The sequence below is a fragment of the Nematostella vectensis genome, chromosome 6 (assembly GCF_932526225.1).
Source record: "Nematostella vectensis chromosome 6, jaNemVect1.1, whole genome shotgun sequence".
Taxonomy (NCBI): Eukaryota; Metazoa; Cnidaria; class Anthozoa; order Actiniaria; family Edwardsiidae; genus Nematostella; species Nematostella vectensis.
Window position 1 is genome coordinate 5,409,847 of NC_064039.1, and position 21,475 is coordinate 5,431,321.

At 39.0% G+C, this 21,475-nt stretch overlaps 1 protein-coding gene and 1 long non-coding RNA gene across 3 annotated transcripts; both read right to left on the reverse strand.

Moving 5' to 3' along the window:
- Positions 1–363: 363 nt before the first annotated feature.
- Positions 364–21,456, reverse strand: LOC5521532 (importin-7). 2 transcript variants are annotated; one of them, XM_032366615.2, is made up of 28 exons: positions 21,264–21,456; positions 17,293–17,374; positions 16,302–16,461; positions 15,117–15,275; positions 14,735–14,891; positions 14,492–14,581; positions 14,189–14,283; positions 13,800–13,870; positions 13,457–13,559; positions 13,226–13,271; positions 12,870–12,969; positions 12,145–12,344; positions 10,242–10,331; positions 9,230–9,395; positions 9,096–9,137; positions 8,782–8,906; positions 8,300–8,428; positions 7,734–7,800; positions 7,094–7,219; positions 6,605–6,702; positions 6,280–6,372; positions 5,518–5,738; positions 4,432–4,580; positions 3,838–3,891; positions 3,686–3,756; positions 3,079–3,205; positions 1,563–1,679; positions 364–1,390 (listed from the first exon to the last, which is right to left on the reverse strand). In XM_032366615.2, the coding sequence occupies exons 1-28, from the start codon at positions 21,345–21,347 to the stop codon at positions 1,299–1,301; spliced, it is 3,114 nt and encodes a 1,037-aa protein (XP_032222506.1). In that variant the 5' UTR covers positions 21,348–21,456; the 3' UTR covers positions 364–1,298. The 2 variants fall into 2 exon arrangements, with proteins under 2 accessions (XP_032222506.1, XP_048584587.1); XM_048728630.1 differs by lacking the exons at positions 16,302–16,461; positions 17,293–17,374; positions 21,264–21,456 and having other exon boundaries at positions 14,735–14,928; positions 15,117–15,258.
- LOC125567867 lies at positions 19,866–21,257 on the reverse strand. The gene is made up of 2 exons (XR_007311847.1): positions 20,296–21,257; positions 19,866–20,040 (listed from the first exon to the last, which is right to left on the reverse strand). It is a non-coding gene; the product is annotated as an uncharacterized LOC125567867 (long non-coding RNA).
- Positions 21,457–21,475: the final 19 nt, after the last annotated feature.

Here is a 21,475-nt window from a genome sequence, read left to right on the forward strand (position 1 = left end):
CCATCAAACTTACAGACAATGATAACCAGCATGCAAAGAATCGTTACGCCCTATTTTGGCCGATTCGATTACGACGTCACAATGACGTCATCAATTCTCTGTGGAAGAGATATAATTATCGAATATAAAAATGTGGAGGTGTGTGTGTGTGTGTGTGGGGGGGGGGGGGGGGGGGGGGGGATTTTTGGGCGTCCGGGCTAGGGGGGGGTAACGACTTTTGGGCTTGGATTTGAGGGGGGAAGAGCAAAATTTTTATTGACCGAACTTTACAAACTACAGCATATCAAACTGCAAATTGGGGATTCGAATTTGTATTCACCTTATCATAAGGGTGAGATAATAGAAGGCAGAACGCAATATGGCGGCATTGCATTTCTCTAATTTAATCACCAAACATTGGATTCGATGGATAAAATAATATATAAAGTCGATTTTCAGTCGAGACGGAAACAGAAAAGTGGCAGAGACGAAATTTACGCGGACGTAGAGAAGTTATCAAAAGGATAAAAAAAAACCTTTCTTTTTCCTTCTGCGCCTGTCTTCGCGTTTTTTTACAGGCATGTTAAGCATCTTACGTCAACGCTAACTTCGCCGTCTCCTCTTTCTTGGATGGTGATATAGAGGGACATCACGGCCACTTGTCCTCTAGACAATAGGTTGGCGCACGCCCGTAATAACGCGGAAAATGTGAAGTCCGCTTATGTGGGGTTATAATGAAGTTCCCTGAGCCAAACAACAAAGAGCACGAAACATGCATCCACGTACCTTTGTGCTAGCAGAAAGTTAAATATGCCAGCTGCGCACGAATCTAAGCCTCATTTCCATGATAAATGCGCGCGCAGCCTGTTTTACGGATGTGCGCCAAACAGGGGATCTACGCTGACACCAAGACCTACTGAATTTACACCGGTCAAATTTTTTAAAAGTAAAATAAATCTTTGACAGTGTGAAATCACTAAAGCCCAATTCCATACTCTCTCTCTCTCTCTTCTGGATTTTTGATTCGTACCTAATACACATAATTCTACTTCTCAAGGGTCGCAGCAGGACGGTAATCTGCTCAAAGAATTCGTCTTGGGATATCTCTAACGAGACAGCCATTTTCTTTCCTTTTCTTCTTCAGTTCTTGCACTTTAATGTTTTCCAAACTCATTTCCAAGCATCAATAAGCCAGTCGTAGCTCTTCTAATACACGATTTGTTAAGTAGCCTGTACTGGGGTCTTCACTTTACTTGGTAAAAGTGTCACCAAGTTCTTTCTGTGCAGTCCCTTATATACTTTTTCTACTGGCATCTATCTCAGCTTTGGTGCTGGGCTCCAAAGTTAAAGCTGGTCGGAACGGAAACGTTTGCGAAGTTGTAGCCACCAGCGGCCTCGATTCGTTTTGATTCTGAGAAGACAAGCCAAGGAAAACATTTAGATCCAAGTACTCGGTACAAATTAGTCCATGACAATGAGGTGCAGTTATCAGGCCGTTTGAGATAAAGAAGAGCTGGTAATGCCAAACCTACCCCACTAGATCCCTAACCCACGCGCGTAACATGTGGTCACGTGGCTCGTACCTGCTGCCGCAGCCTTTTGGTCAGCGGTAGTGAAAACTTCGTGCAGTTCTTGTTTCTGCTCGTTGTTCAGACCGTTCATCATGCTTGCGTACCATTCAGGGTTGCGACTCTGCAGAGCTGAAATGAGATAGAGAGGTCACAACAAGCTTCTCTGAGACATGTTACCAAATGAAATAGAGTGGTTTTCACAAACTCGTGGAATACTATTTAGTTTATTTCGTACTAATACACCGTTATGTCTTTGTTCTCTTTTGTTATTGCTTGACTGTTACACTTTAACAACTACATTTTGTTGCACGGGATTTTGGAAAACACTATGGTACTAGGTGATGTTTCGGTGTTTTAGTATTGGAAACTGTGCACTGCTGTTTTCAAGATGGTGGGGACCCTAGGTAATTCAAGCGCGAAAGCGAGGCTTTGCCAGGTCAAATTTGTCTACAGCTGTCTTTTCTATTTGCTCTAATTACGATAAAGCTAGAAATATAACATCCTGGTTAAAGTTACCTAATTTACCTAGCAGTGCCGTTTACCTGGTAGTGCCGTTTACCTGGCAGTGCCGTTTACCTGGCAGTGCCGTTTACCTGGCAGTGCCGTTTACCTGGCAGTGCCGTTTACCTGGCAGTGCCGTTTACCTGGCAGTGCCGTTTACCTGGCAGTGCCGTTTACCTGGCAGTGCCGTTTACCTGGCAGTGCCGTTTACCTGGCAGTGCCGTTTACCTGGCAGTGCCGTTTACCTGGCAGTGCCGTTTACCTGGCAGTGCCGTTTACCTGGCAGTGCCGTTTACCTGGCAGTGCCGTTTACCTGGCAGTGCCGTTTACCTGGCAGTGCCGTTTACCTGGCAGTGCCGTTTACCTGGCAGTGCCGTTTACCTGGCAGTGCCGTTTACCTGGCAGTGCCGTTTACCTGGCAGTGCCGTTTACCTGGCAGTGCCGTTTACCTGGCAGTGCCGTTTACCTGGCAGTGCCGTTTACCTGGCAGTGCCGTTTACCTGGCAGTGTAGTTTACCTGGCAGTGCCGTTTACCTGGCAGTGCAGTTTACCTGGCAGTGCAGTTTACCTGGCAGTGCAGTTTACCTGGCAGTGCAGTTTACCTGGCAGTGCAGTTTACCTGGCAGTGCAGTTTACCTGGCAGTGCAGTTTACCTGGCAGTGCAGTTTACCTGGCAGTGCAGTTTACCTGGCAGTGCAGTTTACCTGGCAGTGCAGTTTACCTGGCAGTGCAGTTTACCTGGCAGTGCAGTTTACCTGGCAGTGTCGTTTACCTGGCAGTGTCGTTTACCTGGCAGTGTCGTTTACCTAGCAGTGTCGTTTACCTAGCAGTGTAGTTTACCTAGCAGTGTAGTTTACCTAGCAGTGTAGTTTACCTAGCAGTGTAGTTTACCTAGCAGTGTAGTTTACCTAGCAGTGTAGTTTACCTAGTAGTGTAGTTTACCTAGTAGTGTAGTTTACCTAGTAGTGTCGTTCACCTAGCAGTGTAGTTCACCTAGTAGTGTCGTTCACCTAGCAGTGTAGTTTACCTAGTAGTGTAGTTTTGAACGCAATGTACTCGTCCATATTCTCGCCGTCTATCGAGGTGGTGTACTCCTCTAGAGGAGTCTCTTCATCATCGTCATCATCGTCTTCATCATCGAAATGATCTGCTGCCTAGAGAGGATTAAAATCAAACAAACCAAAACCTCAGGTTATGTGAAGGAAGTTGCTGCATAAAATAATGAAGATTTAATTCAGTTGAAAACATCTTTTCGTTCTTCGTTGGGGTGAAGATCTTTTGAAAGGGCAGTAAAACACTATGCGCCAATTTATTATTCAATTCTACAGAGTATAAGCAGAAAAGCCTCTCACTTGCCATTATGTAATTCTAGCCAAGTTCCAATTGTGAGAGAACATTCATTTCCACTGGTTAATTTGGAGAGGCCATTGCAAATATCTTCGATTGAATTCGGTAAGTTAAGATTTCTCATAATTTATCGTCACCCGTATAATTTTAACCAATGCTGAAATCCCGCGTACAAAATGACGTCATCTCGCTGAAATATGGCAGTTACTCTAGTTATAGAACGCGGCCATTCGAGTATTTTGATTGATCTTCAACAAAAATATACATAATTTGGTTCGTTACTTTACCTTTTTAGCTAGATTTTCGATGTACTCTACATCGTCTTCGTTAAACTCGTCCTCGTCGCTGGCAAGCTCTTCTACAAACGTAACAACATGCAGGTCATTGGGTATTTGTAGGTGACATTCGTACGTGCTTGAGAATATTTTAAAGCTCTTACCTTCGTTATCCTCGCCATCTTCAACTTCTTCATCGTCTTCGTCATCACCACGAGCTACCGAGCCAATAAAAAGGCAAAGGAAGTTACAGTACTGACAGAAAGTAATGCAACCGAAAACTGACGAATTACGCCGAAAATTTGTCTATTGATTTAATCCGAAATTTCAGGTATCTTCGCCGAAAATTCGGCTATAGTTTTCGGCAGTTTGCGCTAACCGAAATCTCAGCATCCGAAATTTTTAAGGGTTGTGTTTTTCGACTGTCGCTGTAAATGAACTCTTTTTCTGACAATGTACTTTCTCAGGACTGACACAGAGTTATCGAAGCTCTATGTTATTACACGACACAGACGCGTGATCTGTATTGTCTTGGTTTTAACAACAAACTCTTTTGATTAATTGTACCATTTTATAAATATTTTTAATAGTGATGAACACACGAACTAGTGAAAATATTCAATTAAAAAAAAAATAATTTTAATCTGAAAATCAATAAAATACGTTTGTGAGTCTATATTAATTGGAGTCTAATACAGGTAGTAAAACCACAGCTATTCAGACCCCACTGTATAGTTATTACTAAGCCTACTGCTCACCATCATATGCTCGTTTGAGACCAGTGAACACAAGCAGTATGGAGGGGAGAATACGAGGAGACACCTGGGAGATGACTTGGGGTAGCACTTCCTTGGGCGTATCAAACAGCGCACAGAACCCAAGAATGAACATCTTACGGTCGTGGAGCCTGCCAAGTTAAGGTAAGATAAAAACATGACATGGTCAGCCTGTACATTAAGGACAGTCAGTCTGTTAAGTCAAGGCATGATCAGACTTAAAGATAAGGTTAGCCTGATAAATGAAGGCATGAGCAGACTTAAAGATAAGGTTAGCCTGATAAATGAAGGCATGATCAGATTTAAAAATAAGGTTAGCCTGGCAAGTGAAGGCAAGATCAGACTTAAAGATAAGGTTAGCCTGATAAGTAAAGGCATGATCAGACTTAAAGATAACGTTAGCCTGGCAAGTGAAGCCAAGATCAGACTTAAAGATAAGGTTAGCCTGATAAGTGAAGGCAAGATCTGAGTTAAAGGTAAGGTTAGCCTGCTAAGTGAAGGCATGATCAGACTTAAAGATAACGTTAGACTGGCAAGTGAAGGCAAGATCAGACTTAAAGATAAGGTTAGCCTGATAAGTGAAGGAAAGATCAGACTTAAATATAAGGTTAGCCTGATAAGTTAAGGCATGATCAGACTTAAAGGTAAGGTTAGTATGACAAGTGAAGGCAAGATCAGACTTAAAGATAAGGTTAGCCTGATAAGTGAAGGCAGGATCAGACTTAAAGATAAGGTTAGCCTGATAAGTGAAGGAATGATCAGATTTAAAAATAAGGTTAGTCTGACAAGTGAAGGCAAGAACAGACTTAAAGGTAAGGTTAGTCTGGCAAGTGAAGGCAAGATCAGACATTAAGGTAAGGTTAGCCTGATACGTAAAGGCATGATCAGACTTAAAGGTAAAACAACAAGATGGGTAGAGCAAGCGAGTGCAAGATATTCAAATAAAAAGAAGTCTCAACAAGTTTCAGTGTCTAAATATTAACAATAAACATTCCAAACATGTTTTCCTGTTAATGGTTTTGCTTGTCAAACTGTCAACTCTAAATTGATAGCCTGTCCCCTGCATACCCTAAGAAGCAGTCAGCATCATGGACCCACTGCGAGAAGAACTGTGCAGTGACGGCCTCCTGGGAGTTAGGGAACTGTAGCTTGTCTAGGATGCTCAGTAGAAGAGGAGAGTTGTAGTAGAGCGCAGCTATGGCAACCTGCAGGCACATTGTTCGCAGTTCACTACCCTTCACTTCTCGAGTCAACCTTTCAAGCGCTGCCTCCACAAAAAACGGCAACCACTGCAATCACAAGGATTGGAGGTGGGAACACAAATATAGTACAACAACGATTCATAATAAGAAAAGAAAAAGTAATCGATATTTTAGAGAAAAGGAAATGCACCAGAATTGTTTATTTGTGATACCGACCATAAACCTATGCTAGCATAAAGTACAGTAAATCTATGTCACTATAATCCCACTGTACTTGGCAGCAACTTAATTCCTTCTTTGTATTGACGATTCAGTGTATTGAGATGATAAAGTGCATAGTCAAGGTTACAGAGCTTCCTGTCGATAAGCTTATGGATACAATGTTTTGATGGAAGCTTCTTTCTGGTCAAAGCTTATAAATTCCAAATGTAAGACTCGTGATGCATCGCTTTGCAGGCTCTATTTACTTCCAAGCAAGTCAAAAATTTCAAAATTATTAGTGGTTATTATACTGTATTGGTGCACACCCAAATAATTAAAAAAATCAAGGTGTATCTCTGATAATATTAACAAAATAATATTCTTGGAAGAGTGTTAATGCTTGGGCAAGTGATGTTGGTTAGCATACCTGGTCCATGTGTCCACGGCACTGCAGGATGGTGACTTCCAATAGTTTGGCTGCATTGACCTGATCGTCTTCGCCAGGATCCTCTGTCAGCATCTAAAGCGGGGAAAAAAGAGGTTAAACAACAACTCAGGTGAGCCTGGTTATAGAAGATGGTAAAGTTCAAGTGAAAAAGGAATGCAGCCAAACCTTGCTGACACCTGAATTTTTTTGGCAGTGTCTCAATTCTTTTGTTTCAAAGCCTCTAAAACCTTAGTGAATTAGTAATTGTTGATAGGCTTTTTTAGGACTTGTCCTCTTCTGATGAATCTCAATGAAATGTGCCAACCTTTTTACAGATTTTGTAGATAATCTCCAGGTGCTTTGGGATGGATATAAATGCTGGTGTGTCGACTGTGATGTAGTTATGTAGACATGGCATCATTTCTAATGAGCAAAAAAAAGCATTTAATCAATAAGATACAGCAAGGTATACTGTGTAATAATATGCACTTTTTGGTTCCTTCAGTGGGTATTGGAAGGCTACGAATTCCATAGTAACTTTAGCTTATTCCTCTGAAATTGAAGTAAAAGAGTTTTTTTTAATAATTTGAATTAAATTGGGGTACTAGATTTAAAATTATGCTTAGTTTGCTTCTTACATGAGATTCTCATTTGCATAGGGTTTCATAGCAAACAAGGGTCACGTAAGTTAAGGGCTTTAAGGTCAGAATAGTCTAAGAAACTTTTTAACTACCAATAAAATGTTTAGACTAGCCTAGATATAAAATGCTAAAAACTGAATATGGTATGTTCGGTACAGGGAAAGACATTTTACCTGTAAAGAAGTCAAAAGCATCTCTCTCAAATGCCTCATAAAGTGGCGTATAAAGGGACCACATTTGAGGCGAGATCTCAAAACATGTGCAGGTACACACAATCGAGAACACATCTTCGTAGAATTCTATAACCAAGACAACGCTCAATAAGAAACTCCACCTTAAAAACTGAATCATAGATAAAAGAATCTCACAGTACATTAAGCAGTCACAAACTACTGTGGCAACGCAACAAAGTATATATACACCTAGCCTCCCCTGCAGGCAATGCTTTTGCCCAGAATGCAGCAGGAAAAAAGCAAGGCCTTTTAGGAACCATGTGGCAAGGCGATAAACATGCAGCGTGAGGAGCTGGGAATAAGTGATGAAGTCACTATTTTTTCAATGTTTGGTATTGTCTGCTCCCCCCTTAGCACGAGAATCTGTTCACCACCATAAGACTGCATAGCTATTTCTATAAACTCAGGTTTTCCACCATTAAGAGATGTCTGAGGAGGAGGCTAACATACACTTGTCTTGTTCAAGTATAAAAACGACAGCCCTTAGTACAGTAAACTGTAAACTAATGTTGCTAATGTCTCTCTTATGTCTCTCATGGGTACAAGGCTTGAATAATCAACAGTTATGGGAACCACTTACCAATTGCTGACTTCTGCAGGACAGTGGCCACAAGAGTGGCACAAATGTGCTCCAGTTGGTGAATGATCTTGTGTTAAAAAGATAAAAATAATAATTAATAAACAAATCAATTAAATTTTACAGCGCTGCACTTGAACCCATTTCACATTGCTTTCTCACATAAGGTATTTTGCTAGGATCACAAAAAATGATGGCTAACAAAAAATCTTCATAACACATCCAAACAACAACAAATGCATTTACAAAGTGCAAACCTACACTCATGCATATACAGCACACATGCCTGTCTCAGAACCTTGACGATAACACATTCAATTATACTATGAATAGACTCAAAAATGGACACCTGCAGTAAACACATGCTATGAAACATGACCTGCCTGCCTCAGAAACTTGACAATAACACATCCAACCACCAGAAACAGACCCACCAATGGTCACCTAAACTCATGCTATAAAATAATATGACCCTCTGCCTCAGGAACTTGACATACTGTATCATATCCAACCACCCAACCAAATGGACTTGCAAACTATATACATAAGACCCATGCACACAAATTTACCTCTTTGGATGATTCCAAGACATGCATCATGGTCTCAACAGTGTTCAGGATGCCCATAGCAGTAACAGAGCGCTCATCAGCTCTCTCATCATCACCCTCACCATCCACAAGTTGTAGGAAGGTGTTTGCCTGTCAGGAGAGGAGAGGAGTTGATGCTAACATCAAGCATCTGCAGTACACATTCAGATCAAGAGAACACAGAAGCAGAGCACTACAACTTTTGCTGTTCAATAGAGGGAAAGGGACATTCATTTGTTCCAAAAGTTGAAGATGACAAAGAAATTTAATTACAGTAGAGTATAACTGACTCTATTAGCAAGGTGTCTTAATTGAGCCAGTTAAAAAAAAAACACAGAAAATTAATGGATCTTTTGAGTGTCAAAAGCTGAATTAGTTCAGGACCATCTCTGTGCTCATATTAGAGGTGTTAGTCCACAGGAGGGACAGTACTATTAGAAGTTCATATAGGAGTATTCTGGTACCAATTCTTTGGCAATGTCCACAGCAATTCCAGCAACTTGTTCCTGGTCACCATAGGTGCTGATCAGCTTTTGCATGACACTTGTCAGGTCATCATTCTCAGTCTGTTGGATCACTCTTAAAAGCTCTAAAGAGTCAAGAGTTTCAAGAGCAATTGTGCTAGCTATGCATAGACAATAAATAGTAACACATTGCCAAACAAGGGTGTGGTCACAGCTAAAGATGTGTAAGTTTCTCTTGCTTGGTCTCTTATTTGAAACCCTAAAGCAATTACAAAACAGACTAACAAAGTAAGTATGTCTCCGTCATGACTCACCTATGATAACTTGCCTAACATAAGGCTCTATGAATTGTTTAGCTGTGAAAAAAAACAAATATTTAAAGCCTGGCCAAAGGTCTTGTAAATAGTATACGATGTTGACACCAACTTTTGTACAGGTTCTCACTCACCTCGTTCTTGGTGCTCAATGAGAAACTGCAGAGCGATGGCAGCCTCCACTTTGACAGGCGCCTCCTTGTCCTCAGTCAGGCAAAGTCTAGCAGCTTCCACAGCACGTGCAAGGTTCGCCTCATGCTTGAAATCAATCTCCCCAAACACATGCAGCATCCAGCAAGCCTTGAGAAACGCATTGCAAAGGTTGGTTTTCATCAGGATGCAAGCGCAATGCATGTAAAACTTGCATGGTTATGTTAAAAAAAATTGTTAAATCCGGATTATTTCTCATACATTTCACTATTGGTGTGCAAGGAAATTTAGATTGTAATATTGAGATTATTGCTAAGTATTATGACTATCAATACATCAAGGTTACTTTAGTGTGTTAAGCACTAAGCTACAAATTCACAAAAGGGGGCACCATGGGTCTGAATACCATTCCCTTTATTATGTCCCTTTTTATAGGTAAATGCAGTGTGTGTTGGAGGAGATAAGACCTCTGGCTTTATGTTGGTACCCTAGCAGACAAGAGATTAATCCTCCAAATCTAGAGAGCCAGGTTTTCACACCTGGTGGATGATAAAGCTATGGCCCTCTGTCTTGGGAAGCAAAGTGTGTCACTGAGAGTGGTAAGTAGAGAGAGGTACTTAATAGCTCAGTGATACAGGTTTAATTTCTCAAGCTAGAGGACAAGAGGGGCTCATCTCAGGTCAGGTCACGTTTTCAGAGGTGTAAAAAAACCCTGGCTGTGAATCCCACCTTTTTCTCAGATAAATAACGGTTTAGAGTAACATAACCTCCAATCACAAATACTCAAGACTTTTTCATATTCTACACGAGAGTATCAACTTGTGGGATGTGCATAACCTTACATTAAGTGTAAGGATTCTAAGCCAGAGGCTTTGTGTTCACAAGTTGAAGTTAAATACATTGAAACATTAACATAGGTACAGTACAGTGTTTGTATTTTTGAGCTACAGCAGTTACCTCTGGCAGCAATATCTGCTCTATAAATATTTTACACACCCGAGCTCTCATGAATCCTTGTGTGCTTGTGAATTCTGGGTACACATGCTGGACTAACATGGTCTCCATCTGATCTTTGTAATTCTTTTTCTGTAGTCAAGAGAGTCACAGTAAATTATAATATTGTAATTAAATAATCACTCGGTTTTCAACCAGAGTCTGTTTCACACTGAGGACTTATTTGTTACTTTATTCACAATTTGTGACAATTCATGAGAAAAACTACCCTAGAGCCGTTTCGACCTTAGAGCAATAAAGCCATTGCAACCATTCTTTTTGTGGGGTGTATTTGAGTGAACATAAACTGGCATGACTTAGTCGCTGCCTAGACGACATCTAAACATGTTGTTGTTGTTCAACAAAGACACGCGAACAACGACGCTTCTTTGGTTTGCGTTCAGCTCTTTCTAATGGAGCAATGGAGCAATTGGAACAATCTTTATTGCAAAAGAAAGCTCACAAATCGGGTAATCTTTTTTTGGGGGGTCTGTTTGATCCGCGAGTTTCTGAGCGAACATGAACTGGTGTGATTTTGTTGCCGCCGACACAACACATACACATGTTCAACAAAGACAATCGAACAGCGTCTCTTCTCTGGTTTGCGTTCGGCTCTTTCTAATGGAGCAATGGAGCGACTGCGACAGTCTTTATTGCAAAAGAAAGCTCACATATCGGGGAATCATTTTTGGGGGGTCTGTTTGATCCGCGATTTTTTTAGCGAAAATCTAAACTGTCGACTTTATCCTCCAAATACATTATAAATCCCTTCGTAACTTACACAAAAGAGATCCGCGAAATTACTAGACTAAGTATTTCGTATATATTCCTATGCAGAAGCGAGAGTATATGATCAGTGAGAGTTTGACAACGGCTTCGGTTTTGCTTTGGTTCTCATTCCTGACAAAGCCGAATCGCAACTGTCGCCTTTATCCCCCAAAAACATAATTAATCCCTTCTGAACTTGCACAAAATTGATTTTCGAAACTACTAAACTAAGTATTTCGTATTTATTTCTGTACAATTTCATTAAAGCGAGTATGATCAGTAAGAAATAACACCGGCTTCGGTACGAGACGTCCAATCTTTATCTAGACTTATGTACGCTCCGTAGGGTGTTCCCTAAAAGTCGTAGCGACTAGGGATCAACTCGTTTGTGGCTATTACCTGCTGTAAGATAAAACCCGCGAGTTTTGTTTCAGCAAGTCGCGAGCTTTCCGTTAAAGGGTGAGCGTTCCGCGACGCGGCCGCGAGTATGGCCAAATGACGGAAAACTCTAAGGTCGGTTTTCGCGTGAGAGGTCACATTTCATTGTTTGCCATCTGGACAGGAATCCAACACAGAGGAAGATACAACATTTTTCAAAATTATATATAGTAAGCTTATAAAAGTCATTTCTTTTACTAAGAATTTTCATTCTTTACACAGAAATCTGAAAAGAGTATAAAATGTGAATCAAGTTGTAAAATTGTGACTTTCCTCTTTCTTTAATTCTCCAGCCATGCATTTCTAAACACAACTTTAACAAAGGTCTCATTTTGCAGGAGAAGAACAAGTTTATCAGACACCAATTGTTTCCTGGCATAGACAATATAAACTAAGGAATAATTTGTTGATTTAGTGTTTTTTGGGTCTGATCAAACAATATTATTATTATCTACAGTACTAAACTAATGATTTGAAAAGTATGCAGCTTCAAAAAATAGATTATATAACTAAGAAGGGCAATAGGGGCAAGCCCCCCCCCCAATATTTTTAAAAAAAATTAAGGAAATGACCAGTAGGGGTATGGATGTGCCCCCTAATATTTTCTATTTTTGTACTGTTTCTGTTTTGTGCCCCCCCCCCCCCCATCTTAAGTGGCCTGCTACGGCTCTGTTAAGGGCTCTTTAATTAATGCCCTCACCTTTAACAGCACATCTGCTAGAGTTCCAATGATATGTAGGGCACCATCCTTTTTCCGATTGTCTTGCTGGTTGGCTGGTGTCTTTAGAATCTGGACACAGAACACCATAGTGGGATCTAAGACTTGCTTTCTCTTGGAGACAGCAGTGTGAAGGAAGGTGGAGGCAGCTACTACCGGTGATATAAAGTCCTCAAAGATATCTGATAAAATACCATGCATCCAGAAATAAGAAAGACTCTAAAACAGTGCATGTACTTATTACTTCTAGTGGCAGGATTGCTTCACTAAACTTTCTAAACTTTCCAGCATGTTGTTTATACGGATAGCTTCTGTATAATGAAGTCTCAGTTTGCAAAATAAAAAAAAAGACCAATTGATTTGTGTTGAAAATAGATGTGCACACTGATTGAATATACTTTCTTTAAACTGTTGCCTTACATCCAGACATCATTGTTATAGGACTGGTAATTATAGTGAGCTTATAAAAGTCATTTCTATTACTAAGAATTTTCATTCTTTACACAGAAATCTGAAAAGAGTATAAAATGTGAATCAAGTTGTAAAATTGTGACTTTCCTCTTTCTTTAATTTTCCAGCCATGCATTTCTGAGCACAACTTTAACAAAGATCTCATTTTGCAGGAGAAAAACAAGTTTACCAGACACCAATTGTTTCCTGGCATAGATAATAATGTTTAATCACATTAGATAGCAGTTGCACATTACCATATTTCACACGGATAAATTCATAGGGATCATCCTCCCACAATTCCTGATCCTCGTCAGTATAACACATAAGAGGAAAGACTACTTCTTGTATAATGCCCTGAAAAATATTGGATATTTATCTTAAAATCCTTTCATAACTCTTAACACAGGGAAAGCATGATACAATACTTCATAAAACAATAATCAGTTTTTTGTGTTCTGACAACTGTATAAATTATTTTGAAGGAACTCTTTTTATATTCTCATCTTTTATCAAGGTGCCATTCTATCAACTGTTAGAGTATTGGAAAAAATGAAAGAAAAATTTCAATCCCATATAAAAAGCCAGGCAGAAATGAAGAAACCAAACTTACATGAACATGAGGCCTCATGATTTTCCAGTGAAGAGAGTTTGATATACTGTAAAAAAAGAAAATTTCAATGTGATGGCTCACAAGAAAACCAAAGGGTTCAAAATCATACCATTTTAATATAGTAAGTGCAAGCACTTAATATTAGATTAGTATTGGTTGAGCCATCGTTTATTACTATTCAATATTTATTCTCCATTCTCCATTCAGATACCATTGATTGACCATGCTTACCCATTTTTTAAATAGTTGATAGTTTGCTGCAATACCCGTGGTGCAACATACACCTTTCTTCTGTACTGGTCAAGAACCTTCAACAAAATTTGTGTCGTACTGGCTGTGGGGAAAAATGAAAAATTCCACTCTTAGTGGAATTGTCTGTAACAAGGATTTTAAATTACAGCATTTCTATACAGTGAAGAGCTAAACACAGGAGTTTTTTAAATATTTCTATATCTAGTAGAGCTTTCTGCTTACAGATAATAGTTAGGTTGGCAAACTCTTTAAGTAAAAATAATATGGTAACCAGTCAGTATAGCCTGGTTGCCAGGTGATGGCATTATGATCTCAAACATACCACTATACGTCTTGCAGTAGTGGTCAGCAAAGTGGTTATATTCCTTGGTGACCGAACCAGGTGTAGCATACCTGTAGACATTCAGTTACTCAATACTGTGAAAATCATTTAGAACGCAGAACTAGTAATTGACTGTCTGCCATGAATAGCCATTGCTAAAAGAAGACAGTCCTCATACATTATCAATATTTAGTTGAAATGAATAAATAAATGGAAATGGAAAAGAAAAAATTCCTGGGGATAGTCTATCTGACAATCTTATTTACTGTCTGTGCATATATGAATCCATAATTCGTCTGTCTGTCCGTCTGTCTGTACCCTATCCATCTGTCCATCCACCATATACTGTATTACTTAGTATAGTTTCAACAACTATAAGGCTGGCCCACCTTTCAAATACCCTTTGTAAAACATGCAGGGCCCACTTCTTAGCTTTCCACCATGGCAAGCGAGGTCGCTCATCTTCATCTGGCTCTAATGCAGCCTATAATAGGATTACACAACATTCACTGGTAAAAAACAATCAATAAATCAACCTCCTTGCTTTTGAAATGCTAAAGAACAAGAGCAAATACAGTACAACACGGTCCAGTGAAAGGCAAAGGGAATGCTAGGAAAGAAAATGTGTCTGTGCTGTGCATTTTTATACAAATTACATGTTGACTTTGCCTAAATGAGTGTACTTTACTTACAGCAGGCACAGGCCTGTCGACAACAGACTGGAAAATAGTCATCCACTGGCGGAAATTCTCCTCATTTATAATTTCGAGAGGTAAATTGCACTGAAATAAAAACAAAAAATAACAATAATAACAAAGAAACACTGTTGAGGCTAGCTGGTTCCCACTTTCTAAGGATTCAATTTTATATATGCAACACATGTTTTAATGTTGTACCATAAATAAAGTTGAAGTAGACTGACAGCATGCCCATACCTGTATAAGAGCAAAGTAAATCTTTAAAATCTGTTTTTGTATTTCTACAGAAGGAGCTGACTCGTCATCCTTAATAGCAACAAACAGATTATAAAGCAGTGGGAGCATTGCTCCCATAATGTTGATCACAGGCACCCGGTCCTCAATCTTCTTAAATCTGAACATTTGTTAAAGGGTCCTCAATCTTCTTAAATCTGAACATTTGTTAAAGGGTTTTCATCAGCCACCCTTACAATTATTTACAATATAATGATCCCTTTGAAAGAAATAATCATGATTGAAGAGGAGGGGGAGGGGTATTTAACATATTTGCTCTATTTTGCTCAACAATATGAAGTATATTAAATAACATTTCATATAGTGAATCAGGACAAAAGGATACTCATATTTTTTCACAACTTGGTACAAGACAAGTAATGACCCAAGCCAAGTGGACTGATTAGAGCTTGTCAAATACATATTGACTTTATTGATGACAGCCGGCCATTTCTCAGGGAAGTCATGGCGTAACACTTGGCCAATGCACACAGTTAACTGGATTCTGGAGGAAAACAATCAAAATAGGATAAGAACAGGAAAAAAGTATTAATACTCTGAGAGATATAGTAGTCAGGAATTCAAGCTTGGCTAAAGTCTACAAAAATGCTTAGAGCTAAGTACTCAGTATAATATTTTCTAAATAGACTTGATGTTGTGAATGGATGGCTTGACTAGATGAGGGTGTCACTGGATGATGGCATTACTTGATGATGGTGTGACCTTATGGTGGCATGACTTGACAGTTTGACTTGATAATGGTGTGACTTGATGATGGCATGACTTCATGATGGTGTGACTTGATGATGCCATGACTTGACACTTTGACTTGATGATGGCATGACTTGATGATGGCATGACTTGATGATGGCATGACTTGATGATGGTGTGACTTGATGATGGCATGACTTGATGATGGTGTGACTTGATGATGGTGTGACTTGATAATGGTGCGACTTGATGATGCCATGACTTGATGATGGTGTGACTTGATGATGGTGTGACTTGATGATGGTGTGACTTGATGATGGTGTGACTTGATGATGGCATGACTTGATGATGACATGACTTGGTGATGGCATGACTTGATGATGGTGTGACCATGACTTGATGATGATGTGACTTGATGATGGCATGACTTGATGATGACATGACTTGGTGATGGCATGACTTGATGATGGTGTGACTTGATGATGGCATGACTTGATGATGACATGACTTGATGATGACATGACTTGGTGATGGTGCAACTTGATGATGGTGTGACTTGATGATGGTGTGACTTGATGATGGTGTGACTTGATGATGGTGTGACTTGATGATGACATGACTTGGTGATGACATGACTTGGTGATGGTGTGACCATGACTTGATGATGATGTGACTTGATGATGGCATGACTCTGACCGGATTATGGTTTGACTAAATGATTACATGACTGGATGATAGTGTGACTAGGTTATTAAATGACTTTACAATGGTGTGATTTATAGATGGCAAGAGTGGATAATATTGTGGGATAACTAAGTACCTGATAAGATCTGGAGCACTAATAACAGCCTCTATGATATGTTCCCTGATAACCACTTTATCTTGTTCTGCTATGACAAATGGCACATCGCCATCAGGAAAATCACTCGGATTCCTCTCCTTCCAGTATTGGACCACCATGTTCTTAAGGTAGATACAAGCTGCAATCAAAGTTTTTAAAAGCCTCAGCGATGTAAACCATTAATAACCTAAGGTAGATATTGTCTTGTGGCCAAAACAACTGCTACAGTAGATGACAAAATAAAATGGCAGTGATAATTGTTTATGAATAACATGGTCATCATGACAGGTACAGTACATAAACCCAACATGAAACATCCTGAAATCAAATCATCATGAGCCTTAGTACTTAAAAACATGCTCTGACAGGTAAACATGATCAAAGATTTACAAGCCTTTGTCACACAATAGCTGTCCAATAAAAGTCAATAAAAGCTAATCAAAAACTAAAGGTTGGCTCTCGCTAGGGAGAAAGAGCAAGCACAATCAAGCAGATGTGTTCTCTACCACTTGCTCTTGCACTCCAGTAACAACTGGAAAGCATTGCGCTTGAGAAAACCAGCCTTAAACTGTAAAATAAATCTGTTATCATTCTCATTTATCTCACTGATGTCTTGGTAAGATGCATACATGTTATCATTTTCATTTACTGTATCTTACTGATGTCTTGGTAAGATGCATACTGCACATGGTCAATCTGTTATCATTCTCACTGACGTCTTGATAAGATGCATATATATATATAATATACTGCACATGGTCTCTGATATCATTCTCATTTATCTCAATGACGTCTTGATAAGATGCATGTATGCATATACTACACATGTTCAATCGCTATCATTCTCATTTATCTCACTGACGTCTTGGTAAGATGCATGTATGCGTACTGCACATGGTCGATCTGTTATCATTCTCATTTATCTCACTGACCTCTTGATAAGATGCATAACCACTTTAGTTGGCCTTACCTGCTTGCCGAATAGGGAGTTGAATTTCATTGGACATAACCGACTGAAGAAGTAACGTCACAAAACCTGGGACAAACTTGAGCTAGATAAAAAATGCAAAAAAATAAAAAATAAGTAAAACCTTAGTGTTTTTAGATCTCTAAGGTGCAAAAAAAACTAGGTTTTCTCACAAGTTAATTTTTCTTACAATTAGGTTATTGGTAAATAGTATGCACAAGGTTTTAGGCATGATCTATAACGTAAACCAAACATTGGATCCACATTCTTTAGGCTACAAGAGCTCAAAAGCACCAGCTAATTCAATTAACCTGTGAAGTAGAGGAATCGGGGTGTAAGGGCAGGTAAGCAAAGGAATCCTTTAGGATCTGAGACAGGAGCTGAGACAGGAGCTGAGACAAGGGTATCATTGAGAATGTGGTTTCAAGCGTTGACCTGAGTGCAAAACAACAGTATTTGTAAGAGAATTAGCAAAAACTGCGATTTAGAAGATGTCTGTATGCATATTTGTCCATCTCCATGTACTGTATTCTACCCAGACAGACCGGACATCAGCCTAGTCCCAGGCATTCTTACGGGGTTTCCTGTGATCGGAGATGAACCATGAGGTAGCCTGGGGACTGAGACAAGCTCACCCACAGAACCTAGGAAAATTCGCCAAAACAGTCCCTGATTTCTCAAAACGGTCCCCGATTTTACCTTGCCTACATGTCGGCCTCACGTCTGAGATATTTGTCATTTGACGACTTAGGGCTTGTTTCCAGAGAAAGGGAAGCACCCTCTACACATTTGGAGGTTTGTTTGCTTCTATTTTCATTGTAAAAGCTTGCACGAAGCTCCTAATTTTGGAGAAAATTGACTTGAGACTTGTTTTGATCGTCGCTGAAATCTACTCCGCATTTGTAAAAATCTTCCCCATGCCACTTTCCTCTCCTCACAGCTAAGTTGTTCTCATTTGTATTTCTTTTTATTTCTTCTGCGAGTTACGTTTCCATGTATCATTAAGTTATTATAATTAATAAGTGTGGAAAAGTCAAAAATCGAAATACATTGTGTTTTGATTTTATGCAGCCAGCAAAAAAATATTTTGTGATTAAATTCTAGATGGCAATAGTTTTTCTCTTAGCTATAAATCAGAATAACCCTGCTATCTGTGCTATACACTCTTTTTTTTATAAGAACGTCTAATTTTCATTTGAGGCTTGGCCGTTCTTATTTTTGGGACATTTTAAGGCTGAATATGTTAAAACGATGTTCTTAAAATTTAGTGTATATGAATTATTAGAGAATTATTAGGAAGAGAATTACACTAATGATTAATAGCAATAATAAGGTTCTGCATTTTAGAACGCTTCAGGACTAAAAAAGAAAAAAATCTTCTATCTGAGACTTGGCATGTTCTTAGCATGTTCTTAACATTTGGTGAAGTCTCAGGCAAGACGTTCTTATAAAAAAGTTCTTATAAAAAAGAGTGTATGTGCTATTGAATAAAGTTTCAGTTTCATATCTTTGAATATCTTGGTTTGTTAAAAAAAACTTTTCATCAATCATGTAGAATACTAAACAAATGTGTCTAATGTTTTGTTAGGTCTCTAAAGCCACTTGAGCAGTATTTCATTCACTACAGTGACGTTTGCATGATATATATGTTTTTTATTGGGGGGGCTCATTGTTTTACAAGAGTAGCTGTTGAAAAACATTAGCCTTGTGGGATGTATTTTGAAAATCATGGGCCATTATAGCCAGATTTTTTTTAGGGATTAAGTTTTGCCTTTCAGCCAACCATTTTTCTACTACGTAGTTATCCCCGTTTTCCTTAGCCTACAGTGATACTAATTTATCTTCATTTGAACACAACTCCCAGTAAAGTGGGTTAGTTTGACCAAATGCCTCACCTTCACCTAGCTACAGGCCTGCTTACTTGCTTGATAACATTATTCTTTAGTAAAGCTTCCAACTCTCTCATAACATAAACTAATTGAAATGTCATCATCGTGTCCCATTTATCCCTACCAGAAACTAGTCTAATATTTTGGCCATTAACTATTTCTTTCTTCAAACATTATTACCAGCACATGCAGCTCTCAGAACATGTGGTGCTCCCTTATCAGAGATTATAGGAGTGACACAAAAATGGTCTGATAAAAGCCTTTATACAATCACATGATCTGTTAAAGCTAAAGTTTAGCTAGTGGTAAAGCTGGTGTAGCAGTCCTTAACACTGGGGATCATTTGGTATCCGGAGGAAGTTGGCATCTTGGAGTTAAATATGTCACTTCCCCAAGAATTTTAATATTTACTAAGCTCTAAGCTATCCATAGTAGTCTAGCAACGTTTAGACAAGGGCAACTTGGGATATACTGGAGTGATTTTTAAGGGTAAATTTAGTGGCAACAATAAAAATAAAATACAAATTCAGTGATTAGTCAATGTTAGCCTCATGTAGTGCATCATGCACTGATCACCCTTGCAAAGCCAGGATTGACAAAGAAATGCTTTTTGTTGGTTGATTGAGAAGCATCCGCCCCCTACCCTCACCCCTAGCTATGTGCCAGACTTGAAAACAATCAAAGTCCAAAGGCTCAAACATTGGTTTATATCAAAAGCAAAATGGTTAAAACTTCCAGATCAAGAACTTGGACTTTTTGTGTCCCCTTCATAATGCTTATCCAAACTTTTTGGATAAGGATGTTCCCTTTGAAAGAAGCTGGGCTGCCATTTGAAAAGGCTTCAAATACTGACACTTCATTGCTAAAAAAAAAACAACCAAATAAGATTATCAACTAGCTCTTGAGGAAAAAGGTAGAACATGACAACACGACATGGACAAGGTGGAACTGAAGATTCCAAAAAACAATAACAGTTAAAAACAAAACAACACAAGCTGCAGTGTTTCTATTTGCTTATTTCTTTTATGTAAAAATTTATCATCGCCAACAAACAAAAAGTTATAGTATAAAATTTGAAACTAAATTTGACATTGAAACAGCTAAAATAAGTCATTACCAGGAGTGTCAGTTCTGAGCAACGCTGAGAAATTATAAGAAGACAGATCATGAGCATGTGTGCAGTTATGCGTGGAACAAACTCCTCCAAACATCTCATCGAATCGTCGAGGCAAAATGAGCCAAGCCAACCCATAAAATACAAGCCTCTTTGAACATATATTCCTCTGCTTGCTACTTTTGAATAAGTTGATTTTCATGCAGCATATTGGCTATTCTGTGGTCGCCATTTTGGATTTGGCGAATTTCACTAGGCATTCTGGAAGATGATTCCCTGTGACGTCACAACTCTTACCATCCCCAGGAAACCTTACCACAGGAAACCCGATAAGAACGCCTGGGACTAGGCTGACCGGACATAACAATAACCTTGCTAACAATAGCTTCCTCATGCATCATAAGATCTTTAAAAATCTGTAGATACCACTTTTGTCTAAATAACAGGTCTATTCAATCATACAATTTGCACCAGATATAAATACAATTCATTCAAATTAACCTGGTATCAGTTGATATTACATCACTTCTATTTTTGGGTCCACATGCTAGGTACAACTACTTGGGTTTAAATAAACTTTTTCGATTCAATGCGTATAAGTGTACCGTAGCTTTAATTGATAGCGGAGCAATAACAAACTAGGACAATCCAACTATTGAAAAGATTAACGATCACATGTCGAAACAGCCTGATCCGATTCATTTAAACATTCAAAGCAAGTTTAACTAACGGGAATTTTGTTCAATTTATTTACTACGATCTACTCTACAATGTAGAGATTATCGAGAGCGTTGATCGAAAATGTTACAGATGACATTAGAGCCGTTTTATGCCTCGATGTCTCACAAACAGGAATTTTCAAGTTATTATTCGATTTATTTTTCAAACTTTTTTTACTTGAATCGTTGAATTTCGAAACCGCTCGCTCGGAATGATAAGATAAGACATGTTGTTAAAAAGCCAAATTTTACCTCTTCCAGACGCTTTTCGGCCTCCAAACGTAGGTTTGGGTCGAATGTGGAGGAGAATATTGTAGCCAGCTGTGGGATATCCATGTTATTTTGGTTATATCTGGTGAATTCTGTGCCAAATGTTCAGATTCAGCTTCATCTCGTGCTTTCGTCTTCCCGCAAAAAAACCGGGAACGAGTGCGCATGTGGCCCCGCAGACATACCGCTGACAA

Coding starts and splice junctions, on each gene's coding strand:
- LOC5521532 (XM_032366615.2), bottom strand. CDS start 21,347: ATGGATATCCCACAGCTGGCTACAATATTCTCCTCCACATTCGACCCA. Junction 13,560..13,799: donor CTACTGCAAGACGTATAGTG/GTATGTTTGAGA, acceptor TTTTCCCCACAG/CCAGTACGACACAAATTTTG. Junction 8,907..9,095: donor TGTTAGGCAAGTTATCATAG/GTGAGTCATGAC, acceptor TTGACTCTTTAG/AGCTTTTAAGAGTGATCCAA.